The sequence below is a fragment of the Zootoca vivipara genome, chromosome 7, assembly GCF_965207765.1.
Source record: "Zootoca vivipara chromosome 7, rZooViv2.hap1.1, whole genome shotgun sequence".
NCBI lineage: Eukaryota > Metazoa > Chordata > Lepidosauria > Squamata > Lacertidae > Zootoca > Zootoca vivipara.
Window position 1 is genome coordinate 57,237,327 of NC_142590.1, and position 21,453 is coordinate 57,258,779.

The 21,453-nt window shown below is 43.4% G+C and overlaps 1 protein-coding gene and 1 pseudogene across 1 annotated transcript in view; both read left to right on the forward strand.

Moving 5' to 3' along the window:
- Positions 1–21,453, forward strand: part of LOC148685093 (uncharacterized) — a 144,798-nt pseudogene that overhangs the window by 47,227 nt on the left and 76,118 nt on the right.
- The window catches only part of LOC118088519 (membrane cofactor protein), a 47,283-nt gene that overhangs the window by 22,202 nt on the left and 3,628 nt on the right, over positions 1–21,453 (forward strand). Inside the window, exons 6-9 of the mRNA XM_088673389.1 lie at positions 5,924–6,109; positions 7,034–7,135; positions 8,153–8,191; positions 20,485–20,511. Of these exons, the coding sequence (XP_088529515.1) occupies positions 5,924–6,109; positions 7,034–7,135; positions 8,153–8,191; positions 20,485–20,511 (354 nt within the window). The remainder of the gene's footprint in view (positions 1–5,923; positions 6,110–7,033; positions 7,136–8,152; positions 8,192–20,484; positions 20,512–21,453) is intronic.

A 21,453-nucleotide genomic window follows, 5' to 3' on the forward strand; every position in this document is an offset into this window, starting at 1 on the left:
GGAAATGCAAGAAAGCAAAATGGCTGTCCAACGAGGCCTTACAAATAGCGGAGGAGAGGAGGCAAGCAAAATGCAAGGGAGAAAGGGAAAGATACAGGAAACTGAATGCAGATTTCCAAAAAACAGCAAGGAGAGACAAGAGGGTCTTCTTAAATGAGCAATGCAAAGAAATAGAGGAAAACAATAGAATGGGGAAAACCAGAGATCTGCTCAAGAAAATTGGAGACATGAAAGGAACATTTCGTACAAAGATTACCATAATCAAGGACAAAAGTGGTAGGGACCTAACAGAAGCAGAAGACATCAAGAAGAGGTGGCAAGAATACACAGAGGAGTTATACCAGAAAGATATGGAGGTCTCGTACACCCGAGGTAGTGTGGTTGCTGACCTTGAGCCAGACATCTTGGAGAGTGAAGTCAAATGGGCCTTAGAAAGCACTGCTAATAACAAGGCCAGTGGAAGTGATGATATTCCAGCTGAACTGTTTAAAATTTTAAAAGATGATGCTGTTAAGGTGCTACACCCAATATGCCAGCAAGTTTGGAAAACTCAGCAATGGCCAGAGGATTGGAGAAGATCAGTCTACATCCCAATTCCAAAGAAGGGCAGTGCCAAAGAATGCTCCAACTACCGCACAATTGCGCTCATTTCACACGCTAGCAAGGTTATGCTTAAAATTCTACAAGGCAGGCTTAAGCAGTATGTGGACCGAGAACTCCCAGAAGTGCAAGCTGGATTTCGAAAAGGCAGAGGAACCAGAGACCAAATAGCAAACATGCGCTGGATTATGGAGAAAGCTAGAGAGTTCCAGAAAAACGTCTACTTCTGCTTCATTGACTATGCAAAAGCCTTTGACTGTGTCGACCACAGCAAACTATGGCAAGTTCTTAAAGAAATGGGAGTGCCTGATCACCTCATCTGTCTCCTGAGAAATCTCTATGTGGGACAAGAAGCTACAGTCAGAACTGGATATGGAACAACTGAGTGGTTCAAAATTGGGAAAGGAGTACGACAAGGTTGTATATTGTCTCCCTGCTTATTTAACTTATATGCAGAATTCATCATGCGAAAGGCTGGACTAGATGAATCCCAAGCCGGAATTAAGATTGCTGGAAGAAATATCAACAACCTCAGATATGCAGATGACACAACCTTGATGGCAGAAAGCGAGGAGGAATTAAAGAACCTTTTAATGAGGGTGAAAGAGGAGAGCGCAAAATATGGTCTGAAGCTCAACATCAAAAAAACCAAGATCATGGCCACTGGTCCCATCACCTCCTGGCAAATAGAAGGGGAAGAAATGGAGGCAGTGAGAGATTTCACCTTCTTGGGCTCCTTGATCACTGCAGATGGTGACAGCAGGCACGAAATTAAAAGACGCCTGCTTCTTGGGAGAAAAGCAATGACAAACCTAGACAGCATCTTAAAAAGCAGAGACATCACCTTGCCGACAAAGGTCCGTATAGTTAAAGCTATGGTTTTCCCAGTAGTGATGTATGGAAGTGAGAGCTGGACCATAAAGAAGGCTGATCGCCAAAGAATTGATGCTTTTGAATTATGGTGCTGGAGGAGACTCTTGAGAGTCCCGTGGACTGCAAGAAGATCAAACCTATCCATTCTTAAGGAAATCAGCCCTGAGTGCTCCCTGGAAGGACAGATCCTGAAGCTGAGGCTCCAATACTTTGGCCACCTCATGAGAAGAGAAGAATCCTTGGAAAAGACCCTGATGTTGGGAAAGATTGAGGGCACTAGGAGAAGGGGACGACAGAGGACGAGATGGTTGGACAGTGTTCTCGAAGCTACGAACATGAGTTTGACCAAACTGCGGGAGGCAGTGCAAGACAGGAGTGCCTGGCGTGCTATGGTCCATGGGGTCACGAAGATTCGGACACGACTAAACGACTAAACAACAACAACAATGCATTTCTATCATTGATATCGCATCGAGGACCGCTTCATGTGTTTCTTTCATCTCCGCTACCTCTTTATTTATTTTATCTGTCTCACCCTTGTGCTCTCGACACTCTTTCTGCACCTCTTTCTGTACCTCCCTGACCCCTTCTTCCAAATTAATTGTATTGCCCATTAGTTCTTGTACCGTTTTTGTGATTTCCAAAAATTTTACCACCAATTCATTCACTTTCCCCATTAATTCTGTCACCATCTTTACATTTTCATCCATTTTTGTACCCATCAAATCAAGTTTTTGATCTGTGGTCTTAGCATTATCATTCAACTCTTTTCTCATTTCTAATAAATCTCTTTTCAGTCCCAACATCAATTCTTTCATATTGGTATTCATTTCGGCATCTTGGGTTGAATTCCTTCTATTGGGGTTAAGAATGGAGGTCGAAGAGGTTGCGTTTACCAGCTTTTTATTTAGCTTGGACATATCAAACCCAGCTTCTGTGTCTTTTACCGTCTCTTACCCCCTGAAACAAAGGTAGTATTACAGAGGAGTGGAGATTATTTTGTTATATACTTAACGTCTATGGAGGCATCAATTTAAGCTCCTACTATCAAAGAAGAGGGAGTGACAACTCCACTGAAGTTCTCTCTTCACCTCTGCTGCTGTCTCTCCACTGTTTTCTTCTCTTTTGCCTCCCCCCTCCCCTTTAAAGTTGTTTCCCTCTTAAAATGATAGTAAGTTCATCAGTAAGTTCATGTAAAAAATTCAATTTTGTCCAGCAAGTAGCAGTGTTGTCTACCGTTTCTCCTTTCCCTCTGCTTCTTACTTAATTCTTCTTTCCTCCTTTGTAACTCTGTGTCGGGTCCCCCCCCCCAATCAGAAACAGATTTTAAAGCAACAGAGCTTCGTTACAGTGACTCAGCAAAACTCTCAACTGTATTCCTTTGATACTTTTCGTTACTTTTTAGTGAGGTAGCCTCTACACACTACGTCTCCCATTGAAATTGTTGCCAATCACCCCTTCAGTTCACCAGCACAGATCAGCACAAAGCGTTAAATTCTGCGTTTTAAAAGTCTTCTTCCCAACGGGGATCAGTCAGACTCTGATCAGGGGTTGGGGCAGTGGCATAGCTCCTAAAAGTTGGACATTGTCTTTTCTTCCCATTTCTTTCTTTAAAGTTCTCTTACTTCCCTTTAACTCTGGCAGACTTTCTCTCCGTGCTCCCAGTGGGATAGGCAAGTCCCCTCTGCTGTTTCTACTTATACTAAATAATTCAGGGTTGACCCCCTCTTTTCCATGCGTCTGGTATCTGTCTGCTGCCTTTTCTTTTATTATAACCCGTAGCGCGTGTTTTCTCCCTTCCTTTATTATAACCCGTAGCGTGTGTTTTCCCCCTTCCTTAGGTAAGTTCCTTACGGTAGATAGGAGACCTTTACTGTCTCTTTTATTTTTAACTTATCTAAGAAAGGTACGTTTTTCCAGTAAAAAAGTACACCAACTGTATAGCCAGACAGCAGACTTCTTCATTCAATGGAAATTATACCGCTGTTTTGCTCCAGAAATCAGGCTTTCTCACCGCGGGGAGGGCGTCACAGCTGCCGGCATCTGTGGCCCCCCCCTCTAGACCTCCTGGTCCGTTGCAGGGACCCCTCCAATGCTCCTGCGACTTCCTTTTAGGAACAGGGAACCTCCCTGTTCCTTTTTGGGGGGTCGTGAAGCCTCACCACACCTGTTTCCTTCAGTAAGTGCACATTCCCCCAGAGCTCGGAAGGTGTGCGTCTGAAGTCGAGCCGCGGTAAATAATAATAATAATAATAGTTGTTGTTGTTGTTGTTGTCGTTTAGTCGTGTCCGACTCCGTGACCCCATGGACCATAGCACGCCAGGCACTCCCGTCTTGCACTGCCTCCCGCAGTTTGGTCAAACTCATGTTCGTAGCTTCGAGAACACTGTCCAACCATCTCATCCTCTGTCGTCCCCTTCTCCTAGTGCCCTCAATATTTCCCAACATCAGGGTCTTTTCCAAGTATTCTTCTCTTCTCATGAGGTGGCCAAAGTATTGGAGCCTCAGCTTCACGATCTGTCCTTCCAGTGAGCAATGGATCAATGCCCCCCTTCATGGATCAATGCCTTGTCGTGGTGAAGGGGCTTGAATAACTCAGAGAAGCTATGAGCTATGCCATGCAGGGCCACCCAAGATGGACAGGTCATAGTGGAGAGTTTTGACTAAACGTGATCCACCTGGAGAAGGAACTGGCAAGCCACTCCAGTATCCCTGCCAAGAAAACTCCATGGACAATAATAATAATAATAATTTATTATTTATACCCCGCCCATCTGGCTGGGTTTCCCCAGCCACTCTGGGCGCCTTACAATGGAAATATTAAAATACAGTACCATATATGCTGGCGTATAAGACGACTGGCCGTATAAGACGACCCCTTACTTTTCAAGTTAAAATATAGAATTTGGGATGTACTCCAGCCCTTTCTGGCGGGGAGGGGAGGGGAGGCTGTCTTCTCCAGCACTCAAGTCTGCAGCCGGGGAAATGGTGGTTTGTTTGTTTGTTTGCTTAGTTATTGAGAGGGGGGAAGAAGCCAGAGAGAGGAGAGATAGAGAAGCAGAGACATCGAGCAAAAGGGGGAAAGAAACCTCACACAGCCAGCGAAAGACGCTGAGCAGCAGTGAAAGAGAGAGCGGAGAGAGAGACAACGAGGCTGGCTGAGTGAGCAAAAGGGGAATAGAAGCCATAGAGAGGGAGAGGGAGAGAGAGAGAGAGAGGCAGAGACATCGAGCAAAAGGGGGGAAAGAAACCATAGAGAGGATAGCGATAGAGAGGCAGAGACATCGGAGGCTCACACAGCCAGCGAAAGATGCTGAGCAGCAGTGAAAGAGAGAGCGGAGAGAGAGGGAGAGAGACGGAGAGATCCCTTTGCTTTGCGCTGACAAAAAGAGAAGAGGCAGCAGCTTGACACCAATGAAATACACAAAACTGTATCTCTGCGCTGATCCAGGTCGCAAAGCCATGAGGGAGCCATTCTCCCTGGCGGGGAGCAGCCCCCTCCCGAGCGCGCTTCTTTGCGTACATATGGTCACTGCATACAGTGGGGATGCGGCCGTTTTTGAGCTCCCCCCACCGTATGCGGTGACCGCAGATTCTTGTACCCGGCATATAAGACGGCCCCCCAACTTTTGAAAAGATTTTCCTGGGTTCAAAAGCCGTCTTATACGGCAGAATTTATGGTAATTTCTTAAAGATTAAAAGCTTCCCTAAACAGGGCTGCCTTCAGATGGCCTCTAAAAGTCTGGTAGTTGTTTTTCTTTTTGACATCTGATGGGAGGGCGTTCCACAGGGCGGGTGCCACTACCAAGAAGGCCCTCTGCCTGGTTCCCTGCAACTTGGCTTCTCGCAGCGAGGGAACCGCCAGAAGGCCCTCGGCACTGGACCTCAGTGTCCGGGCAGAGCAGTAGAAGTGGAGACGCTCCTTCAGGTATACTGGACAGAGGCCGTTTAGGGCTTTAAAGGTCAACACCAACTCTTTGAATTGTGCTCGGAAACGTACTGGGAGCCAATGCAGGTCTTTCCAGGCCGGTGTTATGTGGTCTCAGCGGCTGCTCCCAGTCACCAGTCTAGCTGCCACATTCTGGATTAATTGTAGTTTCCGGGTCACCTTCAAAGGTAGCCCCACATAGAGCACATTGCAGTAGTCCATGCAAGAGATAAACCGGAAGTCCGAAGTTTGCTTAGTTTTCCAGCCACTCTTCTTTCTTGCCTTTGCAACTTGGTGAGTGTTTGAGGTGGGATGGACAAACAAGCCACAGTTAAATAAAAAGATGCTAGTTGCACCTCTAATGCCAATCTACAATTGCAACAAACTGAAGTTTATATGCTAATAACATCAGACTGTAGTTTATTTGCAGTAGATAAACCATAGTGAAGTCCTTGTGCAGAGTTTAATCAGCCATGGTTTAATCAACAAGTAGATTTCTAAATATTGCTCTTCTCTTTTCAGCGGTCCGTTGCGACCGTAAACCTGAAATACAAAATGGAAGAGTGACAACAAAGCCTAAGAGTTATTACACATATGGAGATCGTGCAAGTTTTGAATGTAATCCAGGATACGTTATGGTGGGGAATAGCACTTGTACATGCGGGCCTGACCATGGATGGATTCCTCGTTTTCCAAAATGTGTCAGGGGTAAGTATCTTACCACACCTAATTGGGTTCTTTGGGAGGGAGAATAGGGTATACATTCAATAAATAAATGTCAGAGCTATTGTGTTGCACTTTACTGCAGAGCATACTTATTTCTTTGCCCCCTCTGTTTTCTATCACCAATGTTGCCACCATCCATCCAGATAGAGGTCCCGCCCCCCAAAAAAACTTCTAGCACAGGTGAGTTATGACACTAGTCAGTAAGACTTTAAATCATCTTTTTAACAGAAAGACTCATTTTTGCTGGTATAATCTTAATATTTGCAACCAGATGAAGGTTTCATTTTTGGAAAAATACATTTTCAGAGTAGTTTTTACAGTTATATAAAAAATTACTGATTTGGTTATACTATTCGAAATACAGTCATACCTTGGTTTAAGTACGCTTTGGTTTGAGTACTTTCAGATTAAGTACTCTGCGGACCCATCTGGAACGGATTAATCCACTTTCCATTACTTTCAGTGAGAAAGTTCGCTTCAAGTTAAGTATGCTTCAGGTTAAGTACAGACTTCCGGAACCAATTGTGTACTTAAACCAAGGTACCACTGTACATAGACAGATTATGAAATTATTGTAAGGTTTAATAAATTAACTGTTTATATTTGGATAACTTTTCTGCTGTACTTTATTGGAAGGAGAAAAATAAAAAATAACATTTCCTTAATAACAATTTAAACATTTTAACTAAAACAATGACATTATACGGTAGCATATGTACCTATGTTTGTTAACTGATGTGGTTAGAAGCTTTATTGTTTGGACAATGTCAGGCAAACCCTGGGAAGAAGGCCTTGGAACGAGTGAACTCTTTATTAGTTGACTGGCAAGCACTTCAAGGTCTCGCCAAGGCCTTACAGATCTCAGTTACTATTTACACCATCACCACCACTCCTTTGGATTTGCAGCAGGAGGAGAAGCAGGAGATGGAGGAGGAGGAGGAGGAGGAGGAGGAGGAGGAGGAGGAGGAGGAGATGCAGGAGAAGAGGACGTCGTAGACCCCGGAGCAGGTAAACAATTGCTTTTCACTGTTATTGTTGTATGCATTTCAAGAAGTGGGGAGTGAGCAAGGAGTAAGCTTACGGTTAGAACCAGAATGGAGGAAATGGACTCTTGTCAATATTTACAGAGATGAGTCAGCAGAGAGAGGATTAATTTTATTAGAAGAATTTATTGAGGAGACTTGGGTACATGGTAGTGCTGCAGTAGATTTGATACATTGGAATTACCATTTAAACCATAGGAGCAACCTGTAACAGAATGTTGTGGTGTGTGGCCTTCCTTCTGAACTGTGCCTATTCAGAATTTAGCAAGATATTTCCCCCAGTCAGTACGTTCCATTTCCTTTGCCCGACCCCACATTCTATTTTTCTTTTCGAACTGTTGTGCTTTCAGCTATTCAGCAAGGCCAAAATTGTCTTTTTAAGATTTTAAACCTTCATAACTCAAAAACAAAATGAGATTTTTAAAAAGATTGAAACTTAGTTTTGATCATTCAGTAAGTGTACAAAATATGAAACAAATTGGATGACATGAGGTAAAAAAGTTGGATCACTTGATATGAAATGACCCTTAAAATTAAAATATAATTGTGATAGAGGGTCTGGCCTTTATTCTCTTCTCTTTTTCTTCTTCTCTTCTTTTCTTAATTTTCTTCATTTGCTTATTCTTGCTACTTTCCTACTTGTGGGCTTTTTGCTGTTTTAGATGCTAGAGAGTCCTTTACCTCTGCCTGGCTTTCTGTGAATTGTGTAACTTATTAAAAAAAAATTTGTACTAAGACATGTCTTTTATCGTACAGTGGTGCCTCGACTTATGAATTTAATCCGTTCCAATGGTAAAAATTATATTTCAATAGTGCACTCTCTCTCTTTCTCAGAGACACATATATTAGTGTTAATTGTTTTTACATGACTTTTTAAAGCTGTTACTATTTTATCTGTAAGCTGCATAGACTCCATGTATGGGGGGAAAGCACAATATAAATAAATATAAAAATAACAACCCCCTCTTTTTTTTTTTAATAGGAGCAGGTCCACAGACAACGCTTCCTCCAGATGATATAGGTACAGTTGAAAAGGTGGTAGTATCAGCAAATTTATAAGCTTGTGTTTAGATTTGGTATTGCACTTCTAATGAGTGTGGCAGCTTTTTAAAAATAGGAAATGGTTTTGAACTGAGAATGGGAAGTTGCCTTCCACCCAGACAGTTGGTAGCTTGCTCAGTATTGTCAACTCAAACTGGTAGCAAGTCTCCAGGTTTTAAGACGGGGGACATCCTGGCATTACCTGGAGATGCTGGGCAGTGAACCTGGGACCTTCCATAAATAAATATTCATTATTATGTATTTATCTGTCTTCTGGGACTACCCTTCCTCTGCATTGGGGAGGACTCATTAATCTGATCTGCCCCGACACTTAATGGAATTTGATGGATTCCTCTGGGGCGTTTTGTAGTGGGCAAACAGTCCTCCTGAGACCTTAATCTCACATTGGAATAGGGAGATACAGCGGGCTTTTGACATAATTGCCCCTGGGTGCCTTCTGTTGAGCCCACTTTACTCCCTGGTATTCTCTGGTACTTGCAGCAGTGCAGCAGGCTGGATGACAACTAGAGTGCAAGAGATGTAAGGCTCCATATGAAGTTAACCAGACACATGTTGGAGTGTATGGCAGTGAAAGCTAGGGCCTGGTGAATCCATCTCTGCATAAGCTGGTAATGAAACCCCATGAAGAAAATCCTGGACCTGGTATCACACCTCAGTCTTCCCTGGATTCAGCTTCAAGTTGTTTGCCCTCATCCAAGCCATCACTGCCTCCAGACAATGAGTCTTCCTTTTGGCATTATAATTAGAAGAAGAAGAAAAAAACCTTTGCTGGCTAGCAGCACCTTTCACTAGCTTTGGCTAGTGCCCCAACTATGCTCTTACATGGATAGGATCTCACCTCTGTGGATCGCACATTGGCAACCTCACATCTGGAGTGCTGTCATATGATTTGTGTGGGCTTGCCTTGGGATTGCTCTGGAAGTGGCAACTAGTGCAGAACACAACTGAGTGAAGTGCAAACCTTATAGCTGTGTTAGCAACTTCTTCTTTTTTAAATATTTTTTATTGGTTTTACAAAAACAAAACACAACACTTTAAACACAACAAATACAAACAAAAATAACAAGAAAAAATAACATTACAAAAATAACAATAAAAACACAAAAATCAAAATACCATACTCCTTTTCCTTTAACATTGTAAGAGGGGACTTCCTCGAGCTCTATCTGCGGTTCATTTCTCATTCATCTTTAGCAATTTCCAATTCATTATTTAAAACAACTTGCAAATTCAGATCTCTCATACATCAAATTATTTAACATAATTCTCAAACCCGCAGTTTCTATAAACTTATAAATCTAATCTCAATATACAATTTTACCATATTTTTTAAAATAAACTTTAAAATCTTTCCACTCTTCTTCTGTCGCTTTTTCTCCCCGGTCACGTAGTCTCCCGGTCATCTCAGCCAGTTCCATGTACTCCATCATTTTCATTTGCCAATCATCCACTGTTGGTAATTCTTGAGTCTTCCCGTTCTTAGCTAATAATACTCTTGCCGCCGTTGTAACATATAGATTTTTTTTTACATTTTTCTTGGGAATCTCTTTTCCAACTCTACCCAATAGAAAGGATTCTGGTTTCTTAATAAATGTGTTTTTCAACACTCTCTTTAATAAATTATAAATCTTCTCCCAGAAACCCCTTACTAGAGGGCAAGTCCACCACATATGATGAAAAGATCCTTCCTCTTTCTTACATTTCCAACATTTGTTATCATGATTATGATAGATCTTAGCTAATTTTACTGGTGTAAGATACCATCTATACATCATTTTCATTATATTTTCTCTTTAAAGATTACACGCAGTAAATTTCAAATTCTGTTTCCATAATTTTTCCCAATCTTCCATCAGAATATTATGTCCCACATCCTTTGCCCACAATATCATAACATTCTTTGTTTGTTCATCTTTCGTATGCCACTCAAGCAATGTGTTAGGAACTTCTTGGATGGCAAGAGGCAAGGGGCTGTAGACACAATCTCTTCGGAGTGTTCCAAACAATGCTATGGAGCTCCCTGGTACTGTGGTGACTTGTGGACTATGAAACAGGACCGCAAATAACTAGAGATAAATTTCACTCCGAGTCCTCCTGAACACAGGTTGTGCCTACTTTCTGCCTGTACTGTAAACTCAAGCCACCAACCAACAGAACTCTTCAGGATGGTCTGTGCACTGTTGCCGCTGGAGGGCACACCGCTGGACTCCTCAAAGGCCTGCTGCCTCATTTTCATACAATACTTTGACAGTAAAGTCTCTCACCTTCAGAGCCAACTTATTGCCATGGCTATGTCACGGCTTTAAAATTAGCCGCTGTTTCTTTAATTAAAAGGAACTAAATCAGCACGACTATATGCAGAATTCATCATGTGAAAGGCTGGACTAGATGAATCCCAAAACGGAATTAAGATTGCCGGAAGAAATATCAACAACCTCAGATATGCAGATGACACAACCTTGATGGCAGAAAGTGAGGAGGAATTAAAGAACCTTTTAATGAGGGTGAAAGAGGAAAGCGCAAAATATGGTCTGAAGCTCAACATCAAAAAAAACAAGATCATGGCCACTGGTCCCATCACCTCCTGGCAAATAGAAGGGGAAGAAATGGAGGCAGTGAGAGATTTTACTTTCTTGGGCTCCTTGATCACTGCAGATGGTGACAGCAGGCACGAAATTAAAAGACGCCTGCTTCTTGGGAGAAAAGCAATGACAAACCTAGACAGCATCCTAAAAAGCAGAGACATCACCTTGCCGACAAAGGTCCGTATAGTTAAAGCTATGGTTTTCCCAGTAGTGATGTATGGAAGTGAGAGCTGGACCATAAAGAAGGCTGATCGCCGAAGAATTGATGCTTTTGAATTATGGTGCTGGAGGAGACTCTTGAGAGTCCCATGGACTGCAAGAAGATAAAACCTATCCATTCTTAAGGAAATCAGCCCTGAGTGCTCACTGGAAGGACAGATCCTGAAGCTGAGGCTCCAATACTTTGGCCACCTCATGAGAAGAGAAGAATCCTTGGAAAAGACCTTGATGTTGGGAAAGATGGAGGGCACTAGGAGAAGGGGACGACAGGGGACAAGATGGTTGGACAGTGTTCTCGAAGCTACGAACATGAGTTTGACCAAACTGCGGGAGGCAGTGGAAGACAGGAGTGCCTGGCGTGCTATGGTCCATGGGGTCACAAAGAGTCGGACACGACTAAATGACTAAACAACAACAACAAATCAGCACGAGTCAGCGGCCTACAATGAATTGGCAAAGCCTACATGACTCATGCAACCTTTCACCCAAATATGCTTGTGTATATATAGGATGATCTGTTTGGGTGTTTGTGGTGGGTTGGTTGGTTAGAGAAAGCTGGTACTGTTGATGTGTGTACAATTGGTCAGTCGTTTTGCAGATGAAGGCTTTTTAAGAATAAAAGCAGAAAATACTCTGTAAGGACCCTCTTCTTGTGGACTCTTTCATACCGACAAGGGGCCGGGGGCCAGGCTGAGGAGACAAAGGAAGTCAGAACCTTTTTATTTTTTCAAACACTGATAGGCTATGCAGGGGTGGCCAACTCCCAAGAGACTGTGATCTACTTTCAGAATTAAAACCAGGCGGGGTTCAACTGAAAGTTGTTGAGCTTTTTTAGGGAGAAGGAAAGGGGGGGTGACCAGATTTGGTCACCTTTTTGGGGGGAGCACTGCCCAAATACTTTTCTTACGGGGGACAACATAAACTTTTAGAGATTTATTGGGAGAGAATTGCATAAAAGCACTCACAAAGCTGTATGCCGCACAAACTCCTTTACCCACTCCGTTAACCTACCTATCAAGATTTCTTTTAAAAATACATGCCTTCTTCCATTGTTAGTGTGACACCTGCATCACCATTTTGGTAACCAACTGTTCGATATCAGGCAAGTACTGTGTCAGGACCAGCTTCAGGGAATCCTTAAGGTGCTCATTTGTCATGTTTGAACGTTGCTTACTCTTTGTCATTTTTAAATATGAAAATGCAGCTTCACACAAATAAGTAGAACCAAAACATGAGTGTAAAATTTCACTGCATCTTCTCAAATTTGGAAATTTCTGTCTGAGCACAAACTTCCAAAATGATTCTTCTTCTGCACGGGCCCTCAGAAAAATGTCATTTTTCAGAGTTAATATCTCATTTTCAAAGATATTTTGCAACATGAGTAATTTGTACTGATAATGCCAGCATTTTTTTAAATGTCCAAATCAGCTTTGAATGGAAATGACATGTACGCTACAATTCAATTTTTTGGAAGTCGCCAAATCTTTTTTCTAACTCCAGAATAACAGAACCAATTTCAACCACATACTTCTCTGTTTGAAAAACAAAGTCAGAATTTTTTCCCAGATGGTCCTGCATATTAGGAAAGTGATCAAAAATTTTGATTGTAAGGTCAGCCATCCACCTCTATCTCTCTCTTTCTTTCTTTCTTTCTTTCTCTCTCTCTCTCTCTCTCTCTCTCTCTCTCTCTCTCTCTCTCCCCACCCCCCAGCTGGGAGCCAGCTAGCAGCACCCATCCACCTCTCTCTCTCTCTCTTTCTCTCTTTCTCCCTCACCCCCCAGCTGGGAGCCAGCTAGCAGCACCCATCCACCTCTCTCTTTCTCTCTTTCTCTCTTTCTCCCTCACCCCCCCCCAGCTGAGAGCCAACTAGCAGCATCCATCCACCTCTCTCTCTCTCCCTCCCCAGCTGAGAGCCAGCTAGGGGCACCCATCCACCTCTCTCTCTCTCCCTCACCCCCCAGCTGGGAGCCAGCTAGCAGCACCCATCCACCTCCCTCCCTCCCCCCCTCTCTCTCCCACGCCCCAGCTGAGAGCCAGCTAGCAGCACCCATCCGCCTCTCTCTCTCTCTCCCCAGCTGAGAGCCAGCTAGGGGCACCCATCCACCTCCCTCTCTCTCTTCCCCCCCCCCAGCTGGGAGCGAGCTAGCAGAACCCATCCACCTCCCTCCCCCCCTCTCTCTGTCTCCCACCCCCCAGCTGAGAGACAGCTAGGGGCACCCATCCACCTCTCTCTCTCTCTCCCCCACCCCCAGCTGGGAGCCAGCTAGCAGCACCCATCCACCTCTCTCTCTCCCTTTCTCCCCCACCCCCCAGCTGAGAGACAGCTAAGGGCACCCATCCACCTCTCTCTTTCTCCCTCACCCTCCAGCTGGGAGCCAGCTAGCAGCACCCATCCCTCCCCCCTCTCTCCCACCCCCCAGCTGAGAGACAGCTAAGGGCACCCATCCACCTCTCTCTCTTTCTCCCCCACCCCCCAGCTGGGAGCCAGCTAGCAGCACCCATCCACCTCCCTCCCTCTCTCTCTCTCCCCCCACCCCCCAGCTGAGAGCCAGCTAGGGGCACCCATCCACCTACCTCTCCCCCCCCCAGCTGGGAGCCAGCTAGAGCGCCTCTCTCTCTCTCTCTCTCTCTCTCTCCCTCTCTCTCTCTCTCTCTCTAGCTGGCTCCCAGTGGCTCTGAGTAGCGTCTCCCACTTTTCTCCAGCTACTCACTCGGGCCCTGTTACTTCCTGAGGAAAGCGGAGCCATCCCATGCAGGCACGCAAACTCACACACACCCCTCCCTCTCTTGCGGCATGAGGGAGGAGGAGCCGGGGAGCTCTAGGCAGGCAAGAGGGATGGAGAGCAATCCAGCCATTCTGTGCAATGCACTTACACAGTCACACACATACTGGTAAGCTCTGTATCGGGAAGAGGGAAGTAGCTCTCCCTGCAATTGCCCATGGTTATTGAGCTTTTTTTGTGGGGGAGAGACAAGAGTTCTTGAGGGTGTTTTTTTTTTAGGGGGGAGCTCTTTCTTTTCTTTTAGGCTGGTGGTCACTAAGGAACCCACAATCTACCAGCGATCGACCAGAAACTACCTGGGGATCTACCAGTAGATCACAATCGACCTGTTGACCATGCCTGGGCTATGGCATCCAATATCACATCTTGCCCTGTGAAATCACTTCAGTTGATGTGGCCTGATGACATGGTCAAGGTACTTGCAGTAATATACCAAAGTACATGTGCCCTCAATCTCTGTCCCTAGTGACTAATTAAATCTAGGTGATAGAGTGTGTTAAGCTCCAGATCTTTATGCAAGGGGGTGGTCCCCACTGCTCTTAAAAGAAGACACGCCTAAAGAAGCCAATACCTGACCCAGTGGTTTATTTATTCTTGAGGGTGTTTTTTTTTTAGGGGGGAGCTCTTTCTTTTCTTTTAGGCTGGTGGTCACTAAGGAACCCACAATCTACCAGCGATCGACCAGAAACTACCTGGGGATCTACCAGTAGATCACAATCGACCTGTTGACCATGCCTGGGCTATGGCATCCAATATCACATCTTGCCCTGTGAAATCACTTCAGTTGATGTGGCCTGATGACATGGTCAAGGTACTTGCAGTAATATACCAAAGTACATGTGCCCTCAATCTCTGTCCCTAGTGACTAATTAAATCTAGGTGATAGAGTGTGTTAAGCTCCAGATCTTTATGCAAGGGGGTGGTCCCCACTGCTCTTAAAAGAAGACACGCCTAAAGAAGCCAATACCTGACCCAGTGGTTTATTTATTTTAAAAAAATTATACTTCTGTAACACAAAAAATAAACCAGCAGTTTACAGCAATAAAACCATACAGTAAAACCATACAAAGTTAAAAAATGTTTAAAAAAATAAAATAAAATTGAAAAGTTTGTGACAACTGCAAACCAATCACAAGATTTTTGGAAAAGGTGAGCAAATGATGGTGGCAGAGCAACTGCAGACATTTTTGAAAGCCATACAGTGAAGGGGGGAAGTATTTGATTCCCCTGCTAAATTTGCCCATTTGCCCTCTGACAAAGAAATGACCAGTCCATAATTTTAATGGTAGGTTTATTGTAGCTGTGAGAGACAGAATAACAGCAGGAAAAACCCCTGTTGTTACCCTGGTGGATTAGAGAGATTGTGTTTGCAGATAGGACAGAGAATATATCAACGCCTTTGCAAACGATGTTTTAATAACAGCAGAGAATCCATCAGTAAGCTTATCTAGGGCTGCCATACATTCAGATTTTCCCAGACATTACCGGGATTTCAAAGGTGGAATTGACATCTGGGGGAATTTCTGAAAGGTGGTGCTTTGTCCTGGATCTTAGGCAAGTCAATCGAAAAATAGCATGGTGGGTTTTGTTGTTGTTGTTGTTGTTGTTGTTGTTGTTGTTGTTGTTGTTGTTGTTTGCGTTTTTGTAAAAAAAAACAACCCCACTGGTTTTTACTTTTTGAAATAAGAAATCAATTCTAAAATAAGAAATCAATATGATTAACAGACAATGAGTGATTGCGAGTGTCTAGGGGAATATTTACAAAAAATTGATCTCAAACATAAATTCCAGGTAGAGGATGCTTTGTGACCAAGAGTTGACAACATAAAAGATAGGAGAGAGTGGATAATGAGGTGAAGGAACTTATGTATATACAGTTAAGCAAGATATAAAAAGAACTGTCTTTGATGATACCATCAAACCTGATATCCTCCTGGATTGGTTCCATAGGATGAGTATGGGACACAGTTTTACAGTGGCTCCAATCCTATCTCCCAGGACTGTTCCAAATATTAGCACTGGGGAAGTACCCTTCGACCCCCTGGCACCTGTGGGGTTTCCTGGGGCATGATTTTATCCCCAGTGCCTGGCATGGTGGTGGACTCGATGATGGCTAATAAACTGAGCGTGAAACCTGGTAAGATGGCAAGTCTGCAGGTGAACAGATCCTGAGACTGGGAAACAGTTCAGTTGCTTGTTCTGAATGGGGTTGGACTCCCTCTAAAGAAGCAGGTATGGAGCTTGGGGGCACTATTTGTGTAACCAGGGGGCCAAATGGCTTCAGTGGCTAGGAGTGCCCTTCTCTTGACTTCAGCTGGTGTGATAAATACAGTTATTGGGTAATTTAGTATGGTAGTCCAGGCAACATGCTCTGTATGGGGTTTCCTTTATAAAAAATATTTTTATTAAATTTTTCTTGGTTTACAAAGGTATGTGCTATGTCTCTTTAATATTGGGTTTAGAATTTGTAGCTAGTAAAGAATGCTCCTATAAAGCTGCTGAAGGAGGTGCCCATGGACAGTACCTAACATCTGTGCTGAAAGCTGCACTGACTGCCAATATGCTGATGAGCCAGGTTTAAAGTCTTGTTATTGGCATGTACAGCCATGAACAACGTGGAACCAGGAAACACCTTACCTTTTATACTGCTGCTTGGACACTTTGACCCTCAGGAGATACACTCTCAGTAGTGCCATGTCCTTCCTGAGGTTCAACTTACGTGCAATAAGACCAGAGACTTTATTTTTATTTTATTTTTTCAAATAATTTTTATTCTTTTTCCAAATACAGAATCACAAAAAGCAAAACAAAAACTCAAAACAAGATATGAAACAAAGGCAAAGAAAAGAAAGAAAACATAACAAAGAAAAACTTCTCCAATCATATTTTGTCTACTTAACATTGCTGACCCTGTCCCAGCCTACCCACCATTCTTCCTCAACCATCCCCTGATGCCTCCCCAGCTCTTCAAATGCCTGTAGTACAAAACCATTCAGCAAAAATTTCATTCTCCAGCCCTTTCTCAGTTTTTATTCTCTTTATATTCTGACCCCAGTATGGATCCTGCTCTCCCTCTCTCACTGGGAGGACATTACTCCATGCTGGTTCTTCTTTGGTGACTCCTTGCATCAAACAGATGATCTATTCCCCATGTTCCATGTATCTTCCTCCTTTTTAAAAAATTTGATTACACTGCCCAAGACTGGTGGTTGTTCCTCTTCCGTAACTTCACTCTCTGTTAGAGTTAATCTTTTCCCCTCTATCCTGACAATTCTGATTCCTTTCACACCATTCTGTATTACTTTTATGCAACAATAAATTATTTTGCCGCAATTCATTTCTCAGGTCCAAAAACCAATTCCAAAAGATCCTTCTGAAAGTCAAGGCCAGCAGGCGATGTTGTGGCTACAGTCATCTTATTCATCTCAGAGTTCATGGGAACAGAGCAGAGCAAGAAGTTGAACAGATTGTATTTCCAAAAACATCAAAACCCGAGTTTATGTCCAAACTGGTTATAGTTCTCATTTTAGAATTATTTTTCATATCTTAAAATTATTGTTTCCATTTATGAAAAGAGCAATATCATATTTCTTATACACAGCCTTGTGTTTTACTCTCTCTTCACAATTGACAGTTCTGTGTCGAAGAGATAAACAAATTCATTTCTATTGTGATGTCATAATGGTGGCTCGCTGCTTCCTCCCGGGACCCGATTTCAGTTTCCAGGGGGATTTTCCCCGGTCCAAATTAAGAATTTTTGCAGGGAGTTTGATGAATTTAATCCTTCTCCCCTTTACCCTGCCTCCGGGGGAAGGTGTTAAGTCCAATCCTTGATAATTAAAAGATTCCTTTCACTTTTCTGGCTATAGGCAAGTTAACTGCGTTATGGTCCTCTCAATGGGGGAGATCGACTTCCTGATTGAATCTCCTCCTGTGGCCAATTCATTCCAATTACTAAAAAAGTTTCTTAAATTTCTCCTTTTACTCACAGTATCCAATGTCTTCAATTTTTTTCCAGTTTTTAGGAAAAACCGATCGCTGTTGCCTGGCAGGATCGCAGCTTCGTGCCTCCAAGACAGCTATGCTCTGATGCGCCGCGTTAGCTCAAAACCCCCTGCTCTCTCACCGCCCAAAAATAGGCTAGCCGAGGGAGGGGGGAGCTCGCTTCTGGCGTCTGCCGGATCCATGTCCCCAAAACGCTCAATTTGGGGTTTCTTCTGGGGGGGCGCTGCGCTGAAGAAGTCCCCCCTTGCCTCGGAAGCACACGTTCCCCTCTGCTGAAGAGAACGGCGCCCGCCATTGCCGCGCAATCGGCCGGAAGTCCAAGACCAGAGACTTTAGTGTGGCAGCGCCTGCCCTTTGGATTGTGCTTCAAGTGAACATCAGGCAGGCTCCAGCTGTCTTGTCATTTAGGCACTTGCTTAAAGCTTGCCTATTCACTTAGCCTTTCCTCGGGAGGTGATTCAGCTGTGTTGCTATATTAACTTTATCTACTGATTTTGAATATACAGCATTTTACAATTGTTTTATGGATATAAGACACTTAAAGATATAGATATTATTCTATTCCAGATTCTGTGTATATCTCTGACATTGTATATTGTTTGCTGTTTATTTTATTTTATTTAGAATTAATGTATATTTTAATACTTACATTACTTGATATGTTTATAACCTTTTAGTATTGAATTTTATTCTATGAACTGCTTTGGGATTATTTGAATCATTAAAGTAAGTGATTTGGAATGTACAGTCGTACCCTGTTTTGCGACCGGGATCTGTTCCAGAGTCAAGGACACTAGACAAAAAGGACACACGACCAAGTGCTGCTCTGCGCGGAGCGGTTTGTGCTTCTGTGCATGTGTGATTTAGCACTTCTGTGCATGCGCGAGCGGCAAACCCGGAAGTAACCCGTTCCAGTACTTCCGGGTTTGTTGTGGACGTTGGACGAAATGGGCATTAGACATGGCAGACTCAAAACGCGGTACCACTCATCAGCCCTGACAGACCAGCGAGTTGACAAGTTTCATTAAAAAGAAACGAAGGAAAAGAGTGTATAGACTTGAAAGTATTATACATTAAACATTTTTTAAAAAAAAATCCAGGGCAATAGAACTGTGACAAATATGACAGGCAGTTTTGTACAAAATGGTGGATGAAACTACATAACTGTTGCCTGACTCCCAAGACAAGTGACCTTGAAAGAGTCTGAGAATGACAACAAAAGTATATCCATCTGGGTTCCAGCAAAATGTTTTGAGAAAGCTGTGGGAACTGAGAATTGGACTATACTATGAGGAATTACAGCTGCAAGAACAGAGACAAATTCTACAGTCGGAAGACACCAACAGTGTAACAGCAGAGGAAGACAAAATAAACAATGTATCAAGTGACAAAGACATTGTAAAGCAAGATGAAACTAAACAGGAAAAGAAAGAGGAAGAAATCGAAGAACCTGCTCAACAAGAAGATTTGGAATTTATTCCCCCTATGTTGGGGGAAGGACAAGGTGCTTTCGGACTGGTCGAAAGGATAGAATTTTTTGAAATCCAGGATACCCACAAGGAAATGGAAGTACAAAGAAGTGGGAAAACCCAAGGGGGCTACAAGGAAGTTTGGATGGTTAAATTTTGGAAAAGGGGGGTGGGATGAAGGAGGAATGGCAAATTTGTTATTAGGATTGATTAAAAGGCTTGAAAACTGGACTGTCGATTATGGAACTTGCTGGACTGAAGGGGGTGAATGGGTCCCAAAGGAGGAGTAGGTATATTGTTCAATAGATATATAGTTAATTAAAATTAGGAATGAATAAATGGTCTAAAAGGGATGGAGGTCTTTGGAGATAAAAATTAGGTAAGGGGGAAACAAAGAAGGCTGATTAGTTGAAATTATGGTAAGATTTGCAAATGAGAATATTAAATAAGGTTAAAAAATAAGGTTAAATAGAATGGGAATAATGATAAGAAATCTGTTAAATGAGAATTGGAAATGTAGACCAGGGTAGGGGGGAGGTTGGGGAAGCCCCTAAAATGTGATTATAATGAATGAACATGATGGTTTTTCTTTTTCTTTTCTCCCCCCTTCTTTTTCTTTCTTTTTTCTTTTTATATATTTTTCATTTCTGAGGGGGGTGTGGGGGTTCTAAATGTATATTTGGATAAATAGTTGGGTGGGTATACTCCTTCTTTCTTCCTTGTTGCTCTGGAGCTCTCTGGTGGCAGGGGGGGGTTCTGGGGCAGGGGAGGGGGGGAGGGTACACACTCAACCATGAAATGGACCACCTTCGACTGTCTACCTTCACCGGACTTTCTCATGGCAGGAGGGGGCCTGTGGATGGTGGATGGGAAAAAGGCGGATATTATGTATGTTTTCTTTTTAATGTGTAACATCAATTAATTTTTTTTAAAAAAAACACACAAAACAAAACGCTATATGTGAAAATTTTAATAGTAGGAAACCCATTTCTTGGTTCCAGCGAAATATCTCTATATTCAGTCTTCCATTGTGTACTGGAATAGATTATCTCCAGTTATTAGTTGTACTATGTTTTATTCAGTGTGTGACACACACAAATGCATACATGCATATAAAGAGAGAGAGCAAGTTACAATCTGTAACAATTACATTGCCTCAAATTGTAACTCACACTTTTCTTCTATTCTAGAAACTGACAACATCCCAATTATTGTTGGTAAGTAATTACAGAGTAAGTTACTTGGGTGTACAGTCGCTGCTATTGTACTTTCATGCCTTGTGGTAATGTGTGTTTCCTTTACTTTTTTCTCCAGTTTTGGTTTAAATGTTGAAGGCTCCTACTTGGAGAAGATATTGATTCTTTATCAAATATCCTTAGGGTACAGACAGATATCCTCTGTTTGTATTGTTTGTTTGTTTGTTTGTTTGTTTGTTTGTCTGTCTGTCTGTCTGTCTGTCTGTCTGTCTGGTGAGGCCAGCTATGCTTCCTCCACTATCTTTGCTCCTGCAATGTACATAGCTGTCTCCAAATTCAACACAGACTTCCCCCATGCTGCGCCTTTTAATGTTCTGGCACCGGGTGTGACTGGGGCTTTTAAAAAATCCTCAGGAGTAAGGGTGTCTTAAGCTCAGGCATGCCAACCATAAGGGGCCTAGTGTTGAGGTGGCTGTGTGTGTGAGACACATCACAGGGCTAATGGCCAGCTCCTTCAGAGTGCTTTTTCTCCTCCGCTGCACATGCATGACACGCGATATGTGTGACATCACACGCATCCTGGAACCCCTTCAATCTTGGGGGCAACCTGGTGACTCTGCTTCAGCTTAACACACTGCTTGGGTTGGATAGTTGCTCTTTGATTGTCATTAGGGCTGCTCAGTCTGCAGAGTTGACATTTGTTAGGGGCAGGAAGAACTCGTTGCTGCAATCAATCTCTGAGGACAACTGCACATCTGCCCCAAAAAGGGTGACTGCAGATGTACAGTGGACTTGCTGCTTGAGGTACGTATGCAGGGCCATCTCTAGGCCCGGGTCCGGTGGCGCAGGGCGCCAGGCCACCAGGGGCGCCGCTGCCCCCGCTGAGAGGCGCGGCGGAGGCCTCCCCAGGCGTTCCTCTCAGCTGTTCAGTGGCTTCAGGCCGCTCTCCGGAGGCGCACGGGC